This window comes from Thamnophis elegans, chromosome 14 (genome assembly GCF_009769535.1).
Source record: "Thamnophis elegans isolate rThaEle1 chromosome 14, rThaEle1.pri, whole genome shotgun sequence".
NCBI lineage: Eukaryota > Metazoa > Chordata > Lepidosauria > Squamata > Colubridae > Thamnophis > Thamnophis elegans.
In genome coordinates this window covers 18,714,195-18,735,000 of record NC_045554.1, presented here as the reverse complement: position 1 = coordinate 18,735,000, position 20,806 = coordinate 18,714,195, and the positions used below count along the sequence as shown (strand labels likewise).

General features: G+C 48.1%; 1 protein-coding gene across 1 annotated transcript in view; it reads left to right on the top strand.

Annotated features, from left to right (window-relative positions):
- GRID2IP (Grid2 interacting protein) overlaps positions 1-20,806 on the top strand; it is a 135,686-nt gene that overhangs the window by 26,321 nt on the left and 88,559 nt on the right. The window contains 1 exon segment of the mRNA XM_032231039.1: positions 494-648. Coding sequence (XP_032086930.1) covers positions 494-648 — 155 coding nt within the window.

Below are 20,806 nucleotides of genomic sequence, written 5' to 3'. Positions count from 1 at the left end.
TCTGGAGCCTGGGGAGGGTGAAAAAAGCATGCAAAAAATGGGGGGATCGCCTTTCATGCACGCATGCACACTGGGGGGTCATGCATTGCATTATGGGTATGGCACGCCTGCGCACAACTCCCCTGTGCTCCCCCCACTTATGACACGTGAGCCAAAAAAGTTTCTCCATCGCTGCCCCATACCATTTCAGACAAATGGCTATCCAGTCTCTTCTTGAAAGCTTCCAGTGATGGAGTACCTGCAACTTCTGAAGGCAAGCTCTTCCACTGATTGATTATTCTACTCACTGTTAGGAAGTTTCTCCTTCATCCCAGGTTGCTTCTCTCCTTTAACTTTTTCCATCCATTGTTTCTGGTTGTCTCGAATGTTCCCTGGAGACCCCACCCCCAGTTCAGGACTCCCTGCAGTGAACTGGAAGGCCAATGACCGGGCACAGAGGGGTGTGAGGTAGCCTGGGAATGCCACCATTTCTCATTCATTGCTTTCTCCGCAGGTGCAGGAGATCCTGGGTGACCAGCCCAAAGTGAGAGAGAAGATGTTCACCTCTCTCAAGCACTTTGCTGCTGAGCGGAAGGTGGACTACTTGGCTCATGCCCTCTCCCTTATCCTCACTGAGGAATCCCACCGGCTGCTCCTGGACCACATCAGGTATGGCTGCTTTTTCGTGGGCATCCTGGGTGCAGCAGCCCATAGGCAGATTCCAGCATCAAAATGTTGCGTGATGGCTCTGCTCTCGCCTTGCCCAGGGAGTCCTGTGGCAAAATGGTCATGATGGTTGATCAAAGCTCTCCACCTTGTAGTCCAGCTCCTTCTCCACTAGACAACTATGCCTCTGGAGCTGAACGGGGGTGGGGTGGGGCCTGGTCCAGAGTCTTCCAAGGAACTCCTACAGTTGAAGATCATGTCTTAGACTTGAAGGCATTTTTATGGTTCTTTGTTTTTTTTAGCAATAGCACTTAGATTTATATACCACTTCATAGTGCTTTCCAGCCCTCTCTAAGTTGTTTGCAGAGTCAGCCTCTTTCCCCCAACAATCTTGCTCCTGATTTTACCCATCTTGGAAGGATGGAAAGCTGAGTCAACCTTGAGCCTGGTGGGATTTGAACTGTCAAACTGCTGGCAGCTGGTGATAAGCAGAAGTAGCCTGCAGTAGTGCACTCTAACTACTGTGCCACCACAGCTCTTTCCTATGGCATGGCTTCCCCTGCTTAGCAATTTTATTCTTTTTATGAAGTCTTCAATTTGCTGGTCAATATTTGCTGGTCAATAAAGTATGTATCCAAAGGGACAGAGGTAGGTAGGTAGGTAGAGGGAGAACCATTCCTGAGAGCCGTAATATTCAGAAAGAAGTTTTGGGGTGACTGGCTGAACGGATTTGCTTTGGCTGAAATGTTGGTATTGCTGGAAATGGACCCTGGGATGCAAGCTCTCTGCCCCAGGGGTCACCAACCTTTTAAACCTTGAAATTCACCCTTGTGAATTTTGAAATTCATAATTTAAATCCAGTGGACCACTAATATGATTTTTTTAAAAAGATAAATAGTATTTAGTGCAATATAAAAAATGCAAATATTTTTTCTGTGGACCACCAAAATTTCCTTGCGGACCACCAGTGGTCCACGGTCCACAGACCGTTGCTCTGCCCCTCAGCCAGGAAGATGGGCCAGGCATGCTGTCCCAACAGGAGGACCTGGCAAAGGTAGGGCAGAGCTGACCCCAGCTATGGCCACCCCTGAGTGTGCTGGGGGAAAGCTGATGGGTACCTGGAACACAACTGGGAAGGAGCCTATCCAGACAATAGCAGTGAGATAGGATGGATGGGATGGGAGTAAAGATTAGCCAGCAATCTCAGCCCCCAGGCTGGCCTGCTGCAGACCCCCCTTGCCACTGCAGTCTCCCTTAATAACAGCCCCTCCCCTTTCCTGCAGCCGACTGGATGTTCTGGTGGGAGAGCCGGGAAGATAGACTGTCTCGCCCATTCATTCTAAAGATAGACGGGTGTGATGGAGAGGGAGAAATGTATATGGTTCACTTCTGCCCCAGAGTAAGAACGGGGCTGGGAGCGTCTCTGCAAAGCCTGCCTGTCAGGGGCTTATGCAGATAATGCTTCCAACCCTGTTTTCACGACAGGCAAACTGCAGAACCAAAGACCTCAAGTAGCTCTTGAAACCTCAAGTGCCACCATGCGCTCCACCGGCCTCCCTTCCACCCATAAGTGGAAAATAGCTTTATGGTATCAGCAGGGATGAGGAGGAGAATGGTGCCTGGGGGGGGGCTTGTATGAAGCACCACAGCATCTGCTGCCCTCAAGCCAGCCAGATCAGACATTGTGTGACTGCTGGAAAGAGACGTCCTTGCAGCTCCAAAACTGGGGAGGGTCTCTAGTGGAGCAAAGACCCAGCGGTGAAATTCAATTTTTTTACTACCGGTTCTGTGAGCATGGCTTGGTTGGTGTGGCAGGGGAAGGATACTGCAAAATCTCCATTCCTTCCCCATTCTGGGGCCATTCTTTGCCAGTTCTCCAAACTACTCAAAATTTCTGCTACCGGTTCTCCAGAACCTGTCAGAACCGGCTAAAGCCTGGCCTGCAGGCAGTTATCCTTTGGGGCTTCCTTGGGAGTCAAACCCCTAGTTCTAAGAGGAGCTTTCCTTAAGGACAAGCAACCCACCTCCCCATCAGTCACTCCCCCCACCCCTCTTCAGGGTTCCTGCAGGGAGGAGGGGACTTTTCTCCTGGGACAATTAATTGGCTCCAGAGAGGAGGGGAAACTGGGGACCCTCAACTGTTTGGAAGCAGAGATGTTTTCCTGCACTTGACAGTGAATTTCTGGGGAGGCCAAACCAGTGATGAAATTCATTTTTTTTTTACTGCCGGTCCTGTGTGTGTGTGGCATAGTATGGCTTGGTGGGCATGGCAGGGGAAGGATACTACAAAAACCCCATTCCCTCCCTACCCCACTAACCTGCTTTCCACCTCCGTTCTCCGTTCGCAACAAAAGAAGGCCCAGCCAATCAGCTGGGACTCAGGAGGCAGAGAACAGATGGGGGCGGGGCTAGCCAGAGATGGCATTTGCCGGTTCTCTGAACTACTCAAAATTTCCGCTACTGGTTGTCTACAACTGGTCCAGGGCTGGGTTTCGACCGGTTCGCACCGGTCCCTGCGATCCGGTTGGTCGCCGAACCCGGAAGTAAGTAACTTCCGGGAACGGCGAAGCCCCCCCCCGCGCCCGCCCGCCCGCACACCCGCGCCCGCTCCTTACCCGGTTTTTTCGAATTTCGCGCTTTCCACGCATGCGCAGAATGCCTGCGCGATCCTCCAGGAGCAGCTGGAGCATCGCATAGACGCTAGTATGCACGCGCGCGCTGCGTGCGTGAGGACGCCGCGTGCGTGCACGCGCGTGCCACATGCGTGCGTGAGGACGCCGCCGGCCTCGTTCCAACCGATCCGGTTGGAACGGGGCAAGAAACCCACCCCTGAACTGGTCAGAGCCTGCTGGATTTCACCCCTGGCTCAAACCACATGTGTTTGTCAGAGAGGGACATAACTGCATGTTGGGGCATCCAAACAGCCAACAGTAGGGGTGTCTTCAGGATGGCAGGCAAAAAGTTCAAGATGGCAGCCAAGGCACAGCAATTGGAGCTGTGGCCACCATCTTGGCTTTTTGGCTGAACCCTGTGGATATGTCTGGCTGACGGGCTGTTGCCAACAGTTGCCCTAAGAGTTGGGCAGAGCTTGCTAGTAGCTCTTCAAGATCACGAGGGGTGGATGAGGGACCTTCCTATCAGCTGGAAAAGCCCCTGGAGATTGGTACAAGATGAATGAAACCGAGACGGACTGATTTCCCAAAACGGACACGGGACTTGAAGGCAGAAGGTTGAAGAAGAAACTTCTCTCTAGGAAGAGAGGCAGGTCAGTGAGATCTCCAGCAGGCTGTAGCTTCTGCTCTGAGTGTGTCCAGGGGGCATTGAGGCAGGGTGGCGGGAAGACGGCATCCACAATCATGCAGTTAAATGTGCTCAATCATCTTTTTTTAAAAAGGAAGACGGGACTTTGACCGAGTGGCTGTGGCCACCATCTTGACTTTTTTGACCCCCTTGGGTGGACATCTCTGTCCTGAGGGGATCCTGGTCTCAGCCAGCCTTCTGAAAGCCCAGCTCCCTTAGAACTGTATTCACAGTGGCTTAGATCACCCATCAACTCGAATTTTGAAAGACAAACCCATTAAAGATTTATGGTATAAGTTTTATGGGCAGCCACCTTCTCCTCCGCTCTACGGCAGAGGAGTTAGCACTGCAGCTGGGAAGAGCCAATTGCAAAGAACCAGAACAAACTTGCTGCAGCAAAGCTGGCTTTAAACTAGAAGCCTGCCAAATCGAGTCATGCTCAGACTCCGGAGGTTTGAGAGGAGTCCTGGTGGGTGGGAGGAGAGGGTTCCTTTGGTGGAAAGGGATGCTTTGGTGGTCCCAATGTCTGTGAAGAATAATGCCTCCCTGAAGCTGGAACAGAAGAGAACAGAATAGAAGTTGGAAGGGACCTTGGAGGTCCTCTAATCCAACCCCCTGCTGGGATCAGGAGACCCTATACCAGTGACAGTGAATCTTTTTCGGTGCTGAAAAGGCAGCGTGCACGTGAGTGCTTCGTACTTTGCATGCACTCATTTGGGCCACAACCCAGAGAGGAACTGCCCGGAGGCATGCATGCACTGGAAAATGAACTTCCGGTTTCCGGCACACACATGCACGCCAGCCAGCTAGTCTTCTGGTTACTGGCCTGCCTGTGTGCATGATGATCAGCTAGACGGCACGCATGCTCATGCAGGAAAATAGAAGACCAGCTCTTCCAGTTTCCGGCACTGCTGCACGGATGAAGGCTAGCTCATTGTCGCCCCGCAGGCGCATCAAAAACACAGAAGGGGAACGGGCGACACGGCTCCACATACTGTCAGCACTCCTCCATTAGATAATTAGGAAAGGAAAACCATGAGACTCCATTGATAGAAATCAAGTGTACTTTTACTAATTATAAATGATCAGAAGCCGTAGCAAAGCGAAGACTGATTATTTAGGCGCAAAAGCAAATGATATATAGAATAACCCATTTCCCACCCCTTGGCATCCCAGTTACAGTCCAATCATAATTCTCCCAAGTGTCAGGTGTGAGATAACTTCGAAAGGCATCACCAAGATGGAATGTCGGTGCCGTTGGCCTTGGCGGGAAACCTCCTCCGCATGCGCAGTAAGACAGGCAGCAGAACTCCAGAATCTTCCTCCAGCACAATTAGTAATCCCCTCCCAAATACCCTGCCCCCCTCCCCGTTTCAATGGCAGCTGAAGCAGCAGCAAAGCAGAGGCTGACATCCAGCCTCCTCGGAAAAAGGCGGTCAGGCCTGGAAAACGACAAAACACAAAGAAACAGACGAACAACAAAAAACAGAAAAAGAAAAATAGGGGGAGGGAGAGAGAAAGTCAGGAAGGAGAGTCAACTAGGGCTTGTCAGGATAAGCAGAATAGAACTGGCGGAGTAGTTGGGGGCCCCGTAGATGGGACTTATCCACCCACTCGGCATGAGACTGAGGAAAATGCTTCCAAGCCACCAGGTACTGAAGTCGATTCCGCCGTCTTCGAAAGTCCAATATTTCCCCAACCTCAAAATGCTGCTCATCATCAATCAATAGGGGGGCAGGTGGCGGATCCACTGGCGGACGTAAAGATGAAAAACGAACAGGTTTAATGAGATTAATGTGGAAAACAGGATATACACGGTTGAGGTGCTTGGGTAACTGTAAGCGAACCGAAACAGGATTGATGACTTTGATTATGGGAAACGGGCCTACATACTTAGGCCCCAACTTTTTTGATTTCTGCGTAGTTTGAAGGAACTTTGTGGAGAGATAAACTTGGTCACCCACTTTGTGCTGATAAGGTTGAGCACGTTTCTTATCAGCCTGTTTCTTATGCGCGCGATGCGCAGCATCCAAAGTGCGAAGTGCCAAAGGCCAAATATGCCGCAACCGCTCACTCCACTTGGAGATGGATGAGACCTGTGGTTGCTCAAGAGGAATTTCGGGAATAGGAACAAAGTCCTGGCCAAACACAACACGAAAAGGGGTGAATCCAGTGCTGCTATGTACAGAATTATTATAAGCCACTTCTGTGTGCGGCAACAAGTCCACCCAATCATCTTGCTGGTAATTGATGAAACAATGTAAATATTGTTCTAGAACAGAATTAGTCCTCTCGCTAACCCCATTAGTCTGAGGGTGGTGGGCGGAGCTTAGACCCTGGGCGGAGCCAATGCGCTTAAGAATTCTTTCCAGAAGACAGAGGTGAATTGGACGCCCCTATCAGAAATGATGCGGTCAGGCACCCATGTAAACGGTAACGTGAGAAATGAAAGTTTAGCGAGTGCCTTCGCAGAAGGAATCTTAGGGCAAGGTATAAAATGAACTTGCTTGGAAAACAAGTCAGTAACCACCCATATGACCATGTGCCCCTGGCTTTCAGGAAGTTCGACAATGAAATCCATAGAAATCTCCTTCCAGGGGGTGACAGGGCAAGCTACAGTCTGGAGTAAACCCTGCGGTTTCCCCGGCGGGCGTTTAGCGGCCGCACAAACATGACAGCTGGCGATATAAATTTCAATGTCCTTCTTCAAAGATGGCCACCAAACTGTGGTTCACAAGATGCAGCGTCTTCACAAATCCAAAGTGCCCCGCCAACTTGGAATCATGTGCTCGTTGGAGAACAACGAGACGAAGAGAGGCAGGGACGTAAAGTTTCGCTCCAATCCATGGCAAATCGTCTCTCATTGTGCATTCACCTTGATGCTGCTGGAACCAATCATCCTGAGGAAGGGCCTTTTTGAGGTCGGAAAGAAAAATCTTGAGACACGTCCACCTTAGCGCGTGTCTGTTGCCTAGTAACAACAGGAGCAGCGAGGCTGGACGCAGGAACCACAGGCTGAACAATACTAAGCTTAGAGCAGTTGTATTGAGGGAGTCTGGACAAAGCATCAGCCATGAAATTCTTCCGTCCGGGATGTACTTAAGAGTAAAATTAAAACGATTGAAATGCTGAGCCCAGCGCATCTGCTTAGGGGAGAGTCGCCTGGGAGTCCTCAAAGCTTCAAGTTCTTATGGTCAGTCCACACCTCAAACGGGTGCTTAGCGCCCTCCAGGAAATGGCGCCATGTGGCCAAAGCCCAACGTACAGCAAATGCTTCTTTCTCCCAGATCGCCCAACGTCTCTCTGTCTCTGTGAGTTTATGAGAGGTGTAGGCACAAGGTTGTAAATTACCTTGGTCGTTAGTCTGAAGCAAAACGGCTCCCACCGCCACGTCGCTGGCATCAGCTTGAACGACAAAGGGCTGTCCATCTCCGGATGCTTCAGAACCGGCTCCTTGGCAAAAAGCCGTTTCAATTTTTCAAAAGCAGCTTGACACTCCATGATCCAGTTCAACGGCTTGCTAGGCTTGGGTTTTGGCCCACCTTTGGACTTCAACAAATTAGTGATTGGAAGTGCAATTTTGGCAAAAGAAGGGATGAACTGACGATAGAAATTGGCAAAATCCAGAAATTTCTGTAATTGTCAACGTGTAGGGGGTGCCTCCCACTCAGTGACCGCCTTGACCTTAGCGGGGTCCATCTCCACCCCTGCATGGGAGATACGATACCCGAGGTAGTCTATCTTCTCCTGGTGAAACTCACATTTGGATAGCTTGGCATAAAATTCCGTGGCTCGGAGTTTCTTTAGGACAGTGCGGACCAACTTGACATGTTCCTCATGTGTTTGTGTGTAAATAAGGATATCATCCAAATATACAATAACGCCCTTGTAGAGGTGGTCATGCAAAACCTCATTAATTAATTGCATGAAAACTGCAGGCGCCCCCTGCAGGCCATTACACAGAACTGGAAGCAACCCAGGGGGCAGTTGAAAGCTGTCTTCCACTCATCCCCTTCCTTTATTCGGACCCTGTAGTATGCTTCCCGTAAGTCCAGTTTAGTAAAAATGCGGCCTTTCCCCAGTTGGGCCAGCATGTCCTTCATCAGAGGCAAAGAGTAGAGATTTTGAGAAGAGATTGAATTAAGGTTCTTAAAGTTCACACACAAACGAAGAGAACCATCCTTCTCTCTGAATAGTACAGGGGCTGCTACCTTGGGTCTGGCTGGTTCAATGAAGCCCCTTTGCAAGTTCTTGTCAATAAACTTCCTCATTTCCTCCATCTCCCTTGGGGTCATAGAATATATTTGGGGTTTTGGAAGTGGTACTCCAGGCAAAATTTCGATGGAGCAATCAGTGGGTCTGCGGAAGCTTATCTGAAGATTTTTCACTAAAAAACCCCTTTAGGTCCCAATACTCTTTCAGAATCTTTTCTTCCCCCTCAATTCTTTCCTGGCCCCTGGCGGCCAAAGCGGGGTTGGAGCCAGCAGGCTCAGGGGCATCGGCCTCCCCGTCTGGGGCTGTGCTGGTCTGAATACGCAGCCACCCCTCCCTCCAGTTAATGCGAGGGTTCCATTTACGAAGCCAGGGGAGTCCCAAAATAAGGGGTCTGTCCATCCCGGGCGCCACAATAAAAGAGATCAATTCTAAATGGGTGCCCATTTTCATCTCTAGAGGTTCAGTGTAAAAATGGGCTGCCCCCCCCCTGCAATGGATCCATCGATTTGGCAAAAAACAATAGGGGTTTTTAAAGTCCTCAATTTCAAGCCCAGTTTTTCAACCATTGCTGGATTAATCATACATCTAGAACAGCCTGAGTCGAGTAGAGCGGAAAGCCGCTCCGTCTCCCCACCAGATGGCACCCTTAACTCAATTGGGATCAACATGGGGCCTTTATTAGAACTCACGCAGCGAGGCGAGCCGTCGTCATCGGAGTCATCAGAGGAGCTGGTGGTCACGTCCGCTTCCTTCTCCACCTCCGGCTGGAAACGCTGGGGGGGTTCAGCAGCGAACGCAGCCTCTTTCTTCTTCCCCGGGGCCTTGCTTGCCTTCCCTTTCCTCTTGGCAGGGGGTGGGGCGGTTGGAGGAAGTTTAACGCGGCAATCCATGGCTCGATGGCCTCCTTTCCCACCACGGAGGCACATGAAAGGCTTGGCCTTGTCGGCGGGGCTTCCCTTCCCTTCATCCCTGATGCGGAATGGGGCCCTTTGAGTTGGGGGGGGGATCTCTCTTCTTTTTCCTCTTTCGCACGTTGAAGTCTAATCAAGTCTAGCTCAACATCTGCTGTATTTTCATAGCAAGTAACAACTCGCTCAGGAAGGCTGTTAACGCATTGTTGGTAAATGTCCTCATTTAATCCCAATGCAAACTGATCCGGGAGCGCCTCTCCAGACCAACCCCTCATATACGATGAAAGCTGTTGAAACTCCTGAACATATTCAGCCACCGGCCTATTTCCCTGCTTTAGGGCCATAAAATTCACCTTCCCTCGTTCCTCAACCACTTTGGGCACGCATGCCAGAGGTTCGCCATCATGGCCCTATACCATTTCAGACAATGATTGTCCAGTCTCTTTCTGAAAACCTCCAGTGATGAAGCCACCACAATTTCTGAAGGCAACTGGTTGATTGTTCTCACTGTTAGGAAGTTTCTCCTTAATTCCAGGCTGCTTCCCTCCTTGATTAGGTTCCATCCATTGCTTCTTGTCCTGCCTTCTGGTGCTTTGGAGAATAGGAGATCCCTCTTCTTTGGGGCAGCCCCTGAGATATTGGAACACGTGATAGCAGTCTGTCCCCAATTATTATTTTCATTAGAGTGGCCATGCTCAGTTCCTGTAAGCGTTCTTCGTATGTTTTAGCCTCCAGCCCGCTGATCATTCTTGTTGCTCTTCTCTGCATTCTTTTCAGAGTCTTAGCATCCCTTTTATATTGTGGTGACCAAAACTGGATGTAGTATTCCAAGTGTAATCTTACTAAGTTTTGTAAATCAGTACTAGAACTTGACATGATTTTGATTCTATCCCTCTGTTATTGCAGCCTAGGATTACATTGGCTTTTTTGGCTGCTGCCGGACACTGTTGGCTCATATTTAAGCAGTTGTCCACTAGGTCTCCAAGATCCCTCTCACAGTTATTGGAATTGAGTCAAGCCTCACTTAGTTTGCTGTTCTTTCTTGCTTAAGCATAAACCCTTACTTTTATCTATGTTGAATTTCATTTCTAGCTAGTTTCAAACTCCAAGCAGGTACCCACAAGCCAGCTTGGATTTTAAAGGTCAACACAAGCACCACAAACCAGTCCATCAACAAAGACCGAATCAATCCACTTGTCATAAATTTTGGAGTTCTGCAGACACCGACCTCAAATCCAACTGTTGCACAAATGACGTTTCTGGACTGTTTTGAAGACCAGGAGATCACAGAAAGCATCCCAGACAGAGGTGGGATTCAGCAGGTTCTGACCATTTCTGGAGAACCGGTAGCGGAAATTTTGAGCAGTTTGGAGAACCGGCAAATATCACCTCTGACTGGCCTCGCTCCCATCTATTCTCTGCCTCCCGAGTCCCAGCTGATCAGGAGGAAATTGGGATTTTGCAGTATCCTTTCCCTGCCATACCCACCAAGCCACGCCCACCAAGCCACACCCACAGAACAGGTGGCAAAAATTTTGAATCCCTGATCCCAGAGGCCCACCTGTAGTTGACTGTGATACAGAGAGCTAAAACATCTGCTTGACGAAGCTGAATTCAGCACGTTGTGGGAATCCAGCCATCAACTCACTGTGTTGAGTAAGCCTCTGTGGTTTATTTGTTTGGCCGTAGTATGCCAAGGGAACACACAGTGAGGTTTCATTAACCTCAGTTACACAGCTTCCATATTTGGTCCAAACATTTCATTAAGTGATCATGCTAAAAAATGAAGCTTTCAGTTTGTTGACCAGATACTAAAAGAGCTTTTAGTAACTTGTTTGAAGACCTTTGCTGGCCAAGCTGAATAGACATGAAGTTGCCTTATGTTGCTGTTACCATCATAGTAGCTGTCAGAGGCTGACAGTAGCAGGCTGTAAGATGAGTAGTAGTTAGCCCGTGATGAGTCAGATTCATTCTGATTCATTGTTCTTTTACGCATCCCAATTCTCTTCCTTCTATTTTAATTATACCCAGCAGCACCTGAGAATTATACTCATTTTGAGAAGGGAGAAGATATTGAGTAGGCTGAGTCAGATCTGCTTTCTATAAATTTACCAAGGTAGATGTGATAGGTGACTGAAAGAAGCTGTGCTTGACAGGGTAACATGGAGAGCAAAAGTGAGCATGAATCGGGCACGGCTGAACGGTTAAAATTATTATCATATGTGATATCACTGCATAAGATGTATCAAAGTTCTCTTTGGATCGATGCACCTCAATTCAAGCCTTTAATGTCAGAGTACAACATGTGTTCAGTGAGATTGGCTGAGCCTCCCTTCGTGCACAAATCCCCCAACACAATACAACTCACAGTGAAAGGCAAAAAAAATCTCTAACCCAGAGAATCCTGCTAAATAAGCACCCAGTCCTGTTGCACGTCGCGCCTGCAAGTCAATTGTACTATGTTGTTGTAGAGTTATTTTTCATTCAGGAGTCTGGATAGCCCACGCATAAAAACTGTACTTATGCCTGTTGGTGCAGCTGCCTATGCTTCTAGATCTCCTTCCAGATGGTAGGAGAATAAAGAAGGGATGACCAGGTTGTGAGTCGTCCCTGAGGATTTTTCTCACTCTCCTAAAGCCGCGAGCCCCAGGGGTGTCATCGAGTGGTGTCAGGGGACAGCCGACATTGTTTTGTGCTGTGCTCACCATGCTTTGTAATGTCTTTCAGTATGCAGCTGTCAAGCCAGCATCCCAGACCGTAATGCAGTGAGTGAGGAGGATGCTTTCTATTGTGGACCGGTAAAAGGAGGTCATCGGTTGCTCCACTTTATTTTTTCACAAGACCCTAAGTGGAGTCTCTGCTGGGTCTTTCTGGCCACCTGGGCCGTGTTGATTTTCCAAAGGAGGTCTTCGCTGAGATATTTTATGGATGGACCTTGAAAATGAGGTCCTTTAACTCAGCGGGCTCCATAATGTTCTTCCAATGGTAGCAGGATCCCAAAACTATTTGCCCTGCCCAAGAACCAAGTACGCCTATCTACTGTAGGTGTTGTGTATGGGACCTGGATAATTTGAGATGAGTCTGTGGACTCTTCTGGTGGCATCAAAAGCCTGAGCCCCGTAAACAATGTTAACCCCTTCAAGACAAGGAACCTCAGTCCTGACAAGAAATGATGGTTGTTCAAGTGGAAGTGTGGGGCCCACTCTAGAAAAAGAGGCTAGACATGGTCTATAATTGTCACGGATGTTTAGGAAGTTGTGCTAGTTCCCTTCTAGGCTTCTAGGGCCAAAAGGACTCCAGAAGGATATTCTGTATGCATCATGTTTGTTGATCAAAAAGGTCAGCAGTTCGGCGGTTCGAATCCCTAGCACCGCATAACTGAGTGAGTTCCTGTTACTTGTCCCAGCTTCTGCCAACCTAGCAGTTCCAAAACATGTAAAAAATGCAAGTAGAAAAATAGGAACCACCTTTGGTGGGAAGATAACAGCGTTCTGTGCGCCTTTGGTGTTTAGTCATGCCGTCCACATGACCATGGAGACGTCTTCAGACAGCGCTGGCTCTTCAGCTTTGAAACGGAGATGAGTACCACTGCCCCCTAGAGTGGGGAACAATTAGCACATAAGTGCAAGGGGAACCTTTACCTTTACCTAAGCCCATGCCAGGAATACTGCATCCAGTATTGGTCACCACATTACAAAAAAAGATGTTTAGACTTTGGGAAAGGTATAGAGAAGAGTAGCTAGGATGATTAAAGGCCTGGAGACTAAAACATATGAAGAAGGGTTGCATGAATTAGATTTGGCTAGTCTAGAGAAAAGAAGGACTAGCAGTGACCTGATAGCAGCTTTACAATATTTGAGTGGCTGCTATGAAAAAGAGGGGGTCAAATTATTCTCCAAAGCACCAGAAGACAAGAAACAACAGACGGAAACTAATCAAGGAGAGAAGCAACCTGAGATTAAGGAGAAACTTCCTAACAGTGAGGACAATTAACCAGTGGAACAGAACTTGCCTCCAGAAATCATGGGTGGTCCATCACTGGAGGTTTTTAAAAAGAGACTGGACAGTCACTTGTCTGAGATGGTGTAGGTTCTCCTGCTTGATCAGGGGGCTAGACTACAAGACCTCCAAGGTCCCTTCAACTTCTATTTTGATTGACTTTAACTTCCTCCTTTCCACCTGTGCCAGCAAGTGAAACATCCTCGCAGGTTTGTTTTAAAAAAAAACCAGGCAACATTTTCTCAATTTCAAGCTTTTAACCCACCTTGTCATCATCAGACCATGTCTTTCCTTCCTTCCGTGATATGGGGGTGTAGTTAGTAGAAAAATGTAGCTTTGCCCCTTTGGAGCTGAGCGTGTTGCATGATCTGTCTGTCTGCCAGGCTGTCTACCTGAATATTTGCATCTGTCTTCCCCTTTGATCCACTCTAAGGCTGCTTTGCAAACCTTGCTGTCATGCCTGCTTTCTGTGCCGAAGAACTGGGACACTTCCCTGCTGTTTCTGTGGTGGGAGGGAGGGGGGAGGGGAGGGAGTGTCTGTATCAGTCTCAGAGTGTACATGCATCGGAGGCTGAGCGTTAATCAGGTTCTGCTGCCTCCCTCAGTGCACAGCCTTGGCGGCTGGTGCATTTTTGGTACCCAGCAATGCAGCACAGAAATTCCTCTGAAAGCCGAGGGGCTTTTGCAGATGCCTGACTGGATGGTTACTCCTTGCTGCTTTTTGGGGGGTGGGTGGGGGTAGGAGGACCCTTCTGCTGTCCTTCAGGCTGTTGCACAGAGGTGGCCTCCGAGTCCCCTTCTCTTCTGGCATGAGAAGAGGAGAATTTTTCTTTCCTTGGCTGCCGCGCTTGGGACCACCCTCGATGTGGCACTTATGAAATTCTCCTTTGCTGGATAAATGCATCCTCTTCTCCTCCTCTGTTCCCAGGGCTGAATTAGTTGACTTTCTAATCGTTATCCTTGTTTTCTCATTTCCCATTCCTCCCTTCCTTTTGGGGAGCGACCCACTTAGCCAGAATTAAAAAAATTTGGTTTTTAATTTGCTGACTTTTTCTCGGTCCCTTCAGCAGTGGGGAGTAAGCAGGTGCTTTTGGCTCTTTGGCTGGCCGCTTCCATCTCTCTCCCCAGCCCCCTCCCCAATCTGTGCCATACGCTTTGCAGACCTTGGGAAAGTGCCCAGTTTGACTCTTCCCTTCAAGGATGTGCAACGAGAGAGAAAAATGAGCTGCCTTGGGTAAGTGACAAAGCCGTTCTTTCTGGAGTGAAAGGTCTCTGGGAAATGGGCTTTGGGTTCCTGCCCAGGCAACTGAATTTTGCTGCTTCTGAGCATCTTCGTGAGCCCCAAATAGCTTTTGTGGACGGGAACATGGTGCTGGTGAGCGAGGAGGTTAAACAGTGGTAAGAAATATGGGGTTTAGACTTTTATTTCTGCTGCAGTTTGATCCAGGAGGGGAGAGTCCTTTGCTCAGAAACCTGCCACCCTGGGAGTGGGCTCAATGCTTCCGAGGGATTCCTGCCACACTCCCCCAGGTCAAGATGGCAGAAGGGGCTGGGTCAGCTTGGACCATCAAGTGCTGTGGTGCTAGAGATGCCTGAAGTTGACCTTTTGGAATTTGGGATTTGGGGAAGGGAAATCGAAAGGAAAGAAAGCTTCCCTTTCTTTCTCCACCTTGGTTTTTCCTGCAGTTTGGAAAAAGAATGTTGCACTGATTTGGGATTTTCAGAATGTATTGGCACTTTACACTCCGTCCCCTTCACACACACACATACACACACACATACACACACACACACACACACCAAACTTTTTCTTTCTTTACGAAAGTGTGGAAAAAAGAAACAAGTTGAACTCGAATGCATTGAATATGTAGGTTTTTAACTTTTCCTCTGCTTATGGAACGAAAAAGAGGTTGCTACACACACTTTGCTGCATACAAATGGCTGGAAAACTTTTACTCTTTTGGGGGTACCCTTTGCAAAGAGGGTGTCTTAAATGATAGGGCCCCACTCTGTGGTTGTGTATGTCAACAATGCAAATCTTGTCCAGTCTTTGTAACAATGTCTTGTCCATGTCCTTGAAATAAGCCACATTTCATTTCATGGTAGGTTTCTGCGAAGTGCAAAACCCTAACTAACCATCCAGTGCTTTAATTAGTCCGATATCAAAATATTAATCTTACTGGGTTTTTATTTGCATTAGCCACCCAGAATCATTGAGAGTCAGGCAGCATGCAAGTTTTAAAGGACTCAATAAGTGGATAAAAATGCCAGATCCAGTCTAAACCCCTGGCTGACTGTGGAAAACCATAACGGTAATATTTTATTCGCTTCTCTCTTCTCACTGAACTCACTGACAGTTTTACGGTGTTTTAAAGCCAAATGGTATTGCGTACGTATTACAGGGAACTTTTTTTTTTTTGACAATTCTTTTATTTTTTTATTACATAGACAACAATGGGAAAAAGAGAAGAAGAAAAAAAGGGGGGGGGGAAAACCCCATCATCACATACAATATGTCATTTGATCACAGGTGCATCCCTACTAAGTTTATACATCCCATATCTCTCTGCTGTATATTTAACTTTTCATGATAGTCTCTGTAGTCTCTTCCAGTGCCTACATTTTACGGTTGCATTGTATGATTTATGAATTATGGTTTTGGGGAAGCAGTTATTTATTTATTTGATTAATTAATTGGTTTGTTATGGCAGGTAAGCAGTGAAAGTTTCAACAACACTCAGTTCTCAAAGGGTTTTACCTCAAGAAACCACGGTAAAACCAGAATCCTAACAATTTAATACGAGACCCTAAGGAGAATATTTGCAGATCGGGGTTGAAAGGAGGGGTCCTTGTTGCTCTCTGAGTTTGGCTGGTTTCTTGCAAACCCTTTGTTAGCCAAACTAGGTAACGACAGCAGTGCACGATGTTACCTAGTTTGGGTAGTGAAACATCTGCAAGAAAACAACCAAGCTGGAAGAGCCTCAAATACCCTCCCTTATCCGCAAATGCTTTTTTGACCAGCTGTGACTTTAGAATTCTTTGAAAGTCCTGTTTGGTCCAGGAAAGGGGAGGGCAGGAAATTTCACAGAGGGGAGCCATTGCCTTCTTCTGTGCTCAGAAGAAATGTAGCTTCAGTCGTTGCATCTCCAGTTTAGGAAGGGATCTGCAACATCAGTCTGTTGAAGACATGTTCCTGGATAAAATGATCGTGCACAAGTGTAGAGTGAAATGGGAGAAATAGTTGTGCAGGTGTGCCCCATCCTTATGTTGTGGCCCACCAGCAGCCAGCGAGGGGGTTGGGGAGGAACATGGCCCAGTCCTGGAGTCTGGGAAAGGCTCTGAGGAGGGCCCTGTGTCGGAGGCAGAGAGGGGGCCAGGGCCGTATGCCAGTTATCAGCTGCCTTCAGAGTCAGACATTAGTGAGGCAGAAGAACAGCTGGAGCCTGTTCCCAGTGTGCGCATGTGCAGAGTTGCCAGACGACGGGAACAGCTAAAGAACTGGGGTCGACTTGGGAGTAAGGCCACAGATGGACGATGAATGCCCCCCTCCCCGAGGAAATAAAAGAGGAGCGAAAGGGGAGTGGAGTTTGCAGGAGACAATTAGTTTGCTTAATTGGTTCGTGACTCTCCGAGACTCCTTGCCAAGTTTTGCAGATATCGGCCTGTCAGCTCCCCAAATCAGATAAGGTCTGTGACTATGAATCCTCCCTTGAAAGACTTTGCTTGAGGTGAATGAGCAGAATTCACAGTCAGTTAATAAAAGGGGTTTTTGTCGGAACCAGGAGTTTACTTCCTGCTCTTGGGAAGCTTCGGTCAAAACAGCTTATGGGTTTCTAGTCTTTCAAGGAGAAAACACTCATGCCCTGTGAAGAGCAGGCCAACCAGATCAAGCCTTAAACTCTGTTCCACTCACTATTAACGTGAATTTGGCAGGTGGGGAATATTTCCTTGCCCATCTTTGCTCTTGGAGTAGAAGGTCTTGCGATGTGCATTTCTCTGGCCCTTAGAAACATCTTATTGCTCCAGGTGATGTCAGGTAGAAGCCTTCCAGATACATTGGACTACCTCATCCACAGCCAGTAAGATTGGGATGGTGATTGTAGCCCTTTAAAAATTTTTCTCAGTGTTATTTGATTAGTGATGGCCTCAGTTCCTTTGATCTGGCACTCATACGGTCATCCCTCACAGCATCTGGCAAGAAAGCGCTGGTGGAGTTGATCAACCTGCTTTTAAATCCGGCTCAGGAGATGCTTGGCATCATCCTTTCTATATCATCCTTTCTGTTTTTTAAAATCAAGCTAGCCACAATTCACCTTTTTTTCCTGTTCTTTCCTAGTGGGTTATACGTATTTGGAAACTTTTCCTGGAGTGGTAGAATAGAATAAACAGAATTGGAAGGGACCTTGGAGGTCTTCTAGTCCCACCCTCTGCTTAGGCAGGAAACCCTACACCACATCAGACAAATGGTTAGCCAACATCTTCTTCAAGTCTTCCAGTGTTGGAGCACTCACAACTTTTGGAGGCAAGTCGTTCCACTGGATTAATTGTCAGGAAATTCTTCCTTAGTTCTAAATTGCTTTTCTCCTTGGTATTTTCCTCTGGGTGCTGACTTTCTTCCAATTGGTCTGCCAACATTTTCTCCACTGTGTTGTTAAAGGCTGGTTGGTTAGACCCCTTTCCTGATGCCAGCCCAGCCTTCTCGTTTTCAGAGAGGAGTCAAGGGGTGGCATAATCTTTCAACTAGACTGCAATTCAGCTGGTCTGAAATACGGAATTGCTTTGGCGGGGGCTCCCTGCCCTAGAAAGAGCCTGGTATTTATTTTTACCTTGTGAGAAATGCAAGCAGCCTCCTTTCTGCTCTCCATCTCTAAGTGAGCTCGAATGCTTGATGTCAACAGAAATTCTTACTGTTGACTCTGCCAGTAATCAAAGGCTCCATCCATCTGTGTGGGAGCTGATGAACTGCTTTTAAATCAGGATCAGGCAAGAATTTAGCATTTAATCCCCCCATCCCTTTCTGCATGCCCAAGACCCCCTGGAGGCTGGAGCCTCCCCCAACCCCCTCCCTCCTCTCTCTGGCTCTGGAGGGGGGCTCAGCCCTGTGCTGGTTGCTTTTCCAGAGATTGGTTCAGAGGGACGGTATGGAGCAATTTGGGCCGAAGCGGTACTGCGCAAGGAGGGTGACTAATTGCTGTGTGGTTGGGGATTATTAATTAAAGTGTATTTTATCTTTATGATCTGACTGAGGAATGCAATCTGGTCTGGTTTTTGCTCAGAGTGATGAGCAAAACCAAATAAGTGAACAAAGGGATCATTGGGTCATTGGAAGTATTTCCTTTTGAGATGTTGGAAGAAATGTCCTTCTGGGTTCAGCTCCAAGTGGGGAAAAAGACAATGAAAACATGGAGGCTGCTTGGAAAGATGGTTCAATGGTGGACAGGACCACATGGCTTGAGTTGCTGGGGGAAAAAGTGATCACATGCTTCCAGATGTTGGGTGAAGAAGAGAAAAGGGCTTGCTGAGAGTTCCTGTTTTTATATTCTCTGTTCGGCCCCACCTCTCTGTTTCCTGTTCCTGTGTAAGGAATGTATTCTGATTGGTTGTCAGACTCCCAGGGGCAGGGCATGTGTGTGTTAGCTAACTGTGTAGGTTGTGTGTCTTTTGAGTCCCAAGCTTGGTTGAATTCCCAGATGCTTTGTGGTGAGTTTCTGTAGATGGCTAATCCTACCTTTGTCATGTAGAATAGCCTGGTTTTGGGGTGGGGCAGGGCAGGGAAGTCAAGGAAAAGTCCTGGCTGGCAGAAACAGCCTTAAGGGAAAAAAGTGATTTAGTTAGCTATTTTTGGATGGAAAAGACCATCGCCAAACTTGGTCTGTCTTCCTTTAAGTCAGCCTTGATTCTTGGCAACTACGTGGAAAAGTTCTGTTGGAAGAAATGTCCATCTGGGTTCAGTTCCAAGTGGGGAGAAAGACACTGAAAACAATGGTGGCTGTTTGGAAAGATAGTTTAAATATGGTTTAAAGGACCACATGGTTTGAGGTTCTGGACAAAAAAGCACATAGGGGTGTGTGTGTGTGTGTGAGAGAGAGAGAGAGGGGGGTAGGGAGGGAGGGAGAGAGAGAGGGAGAGAGAGAGAGATTTATACCCTCTGTTGGGCTTTGAAGTTGAGCTTGTATTCTGATTGGTTGTCAAACTCCCATGGGGCCATGTAGGGGTATCGTTGTAGGTTGTGTTTTTGAGTCCCAGGCTTGGTTGAGCCTTGCTGGGTGATGATGTAAGGAAAAGGCTTTGGGATTCATATTATGGGTCTGCCTGAAGGAGGTAGATCTTTGTATGTAGAATAGACTGACCTAGGCCTTAATGGTCCATTGACAAAGGGGGTGGGGAGGAGTTTCTGCCTCCCTTTTAGGGGAAATATTCTGCCCTTTTAATATTTCCTAAAATATGTCATTTTCCTAGGAGAGGGATAGGTGTTAACTTCCTACAGTTCCTTGCCAGCATCTTTCAGGAGTGGTCTGCCATTGCCTTGCCCTGTGGGCTGAGGGGTGAGTGAGTGGCCTTGTGGCTAATGCAGAATTTCAGTCTTCCTTGTTCTCACCCCTCTGCCTCCACCCTCACCTCAGACTGTAGCTTAACAGAGCAACGGAGTTGGAAGGGACCTTGGAAGTCTTCTAGCCCAGCAGTCCCCAACCTCTCTGGAACCAGGAATCGGAGGTGGCACAGTGGTTAGAGTGCAGTACTGCAGCCACTTCAGCTGACTGTTAGCTGCAGTTCAGCGGTTCAAATCTCACCGGCTCAGGGTTGACTCAGCCTTCCATCCTTCCAAGGTGGGTAAAATGAGGACCCAGACTGTGGGGGCAATATGCTGACTCTGTAAACCGCTTAGAGAGGGCTGAAAGCCCTATGAAGCGGTATATAAGTCTAACTGCTAACTGCTACTGCTATTTCATGGAACACAATTTTTCCATGGATGAGGGGAGGGGGATGGTTTCACATGCAGCCTAGATCCCTCCTGTGTGCAGATGAAACTTTGCTAGTTCACCCACAACTTGCGTGGTCTGGTTCCTGGCAGCCCATGGACCACTACCAGTTTGTGGCTTCGGGGTTGAAGACCTCTGTTGTAGTCCAGCCCCCTGCTCAAGCAGACGACCCTATACCAGTGATGGTGAACTTTTTTGGCACCAAGTGCCCAAATCAGAAAATGCGTGCACGTGCTGGAGTGCCAGAATCCCAAAGACCAGATGGCCGGCACACACATACCTGTTTTGGGGGCATTTTGGGGGCTGTTTTCAGGCCATTTTCAGGCTGTTTTCCGGTGCTCCAGCGCCTGCAAAGACCAGCTGGCTGGTGCGTATGTACGTGCCGGAAACCAGAAGAGCAGCTGGCGATGGCTTGCATACCCAGAGAGGGCTCAGCGTGCCACCTCTGGCAGGCATGCCCTAAGTTCCCCATCGGAGAAATGGCTGTCCAATTTGTTCTTAAAATCTCCAGTGATGGAGCACCCACAATATCTGAAGGCCAGCCCTTCCACTGGTTGATTGTTCTCACCCTTAGGAAATTTCTCCTTACTTCTAGGTTGCTTCCCTTCTTGATTAGTTTCCATTCATTGTTTCTTGTCCTGCCCTCGGGTGCTTTGGAAAATAAGTTGACTGCCTCTTCTTTGGGGCAGCCCTTCAAATACTCGAATACTGTTATCGTGTCTTCCCTGGTCCTCCTTTTCATTGAACTTAAGATGG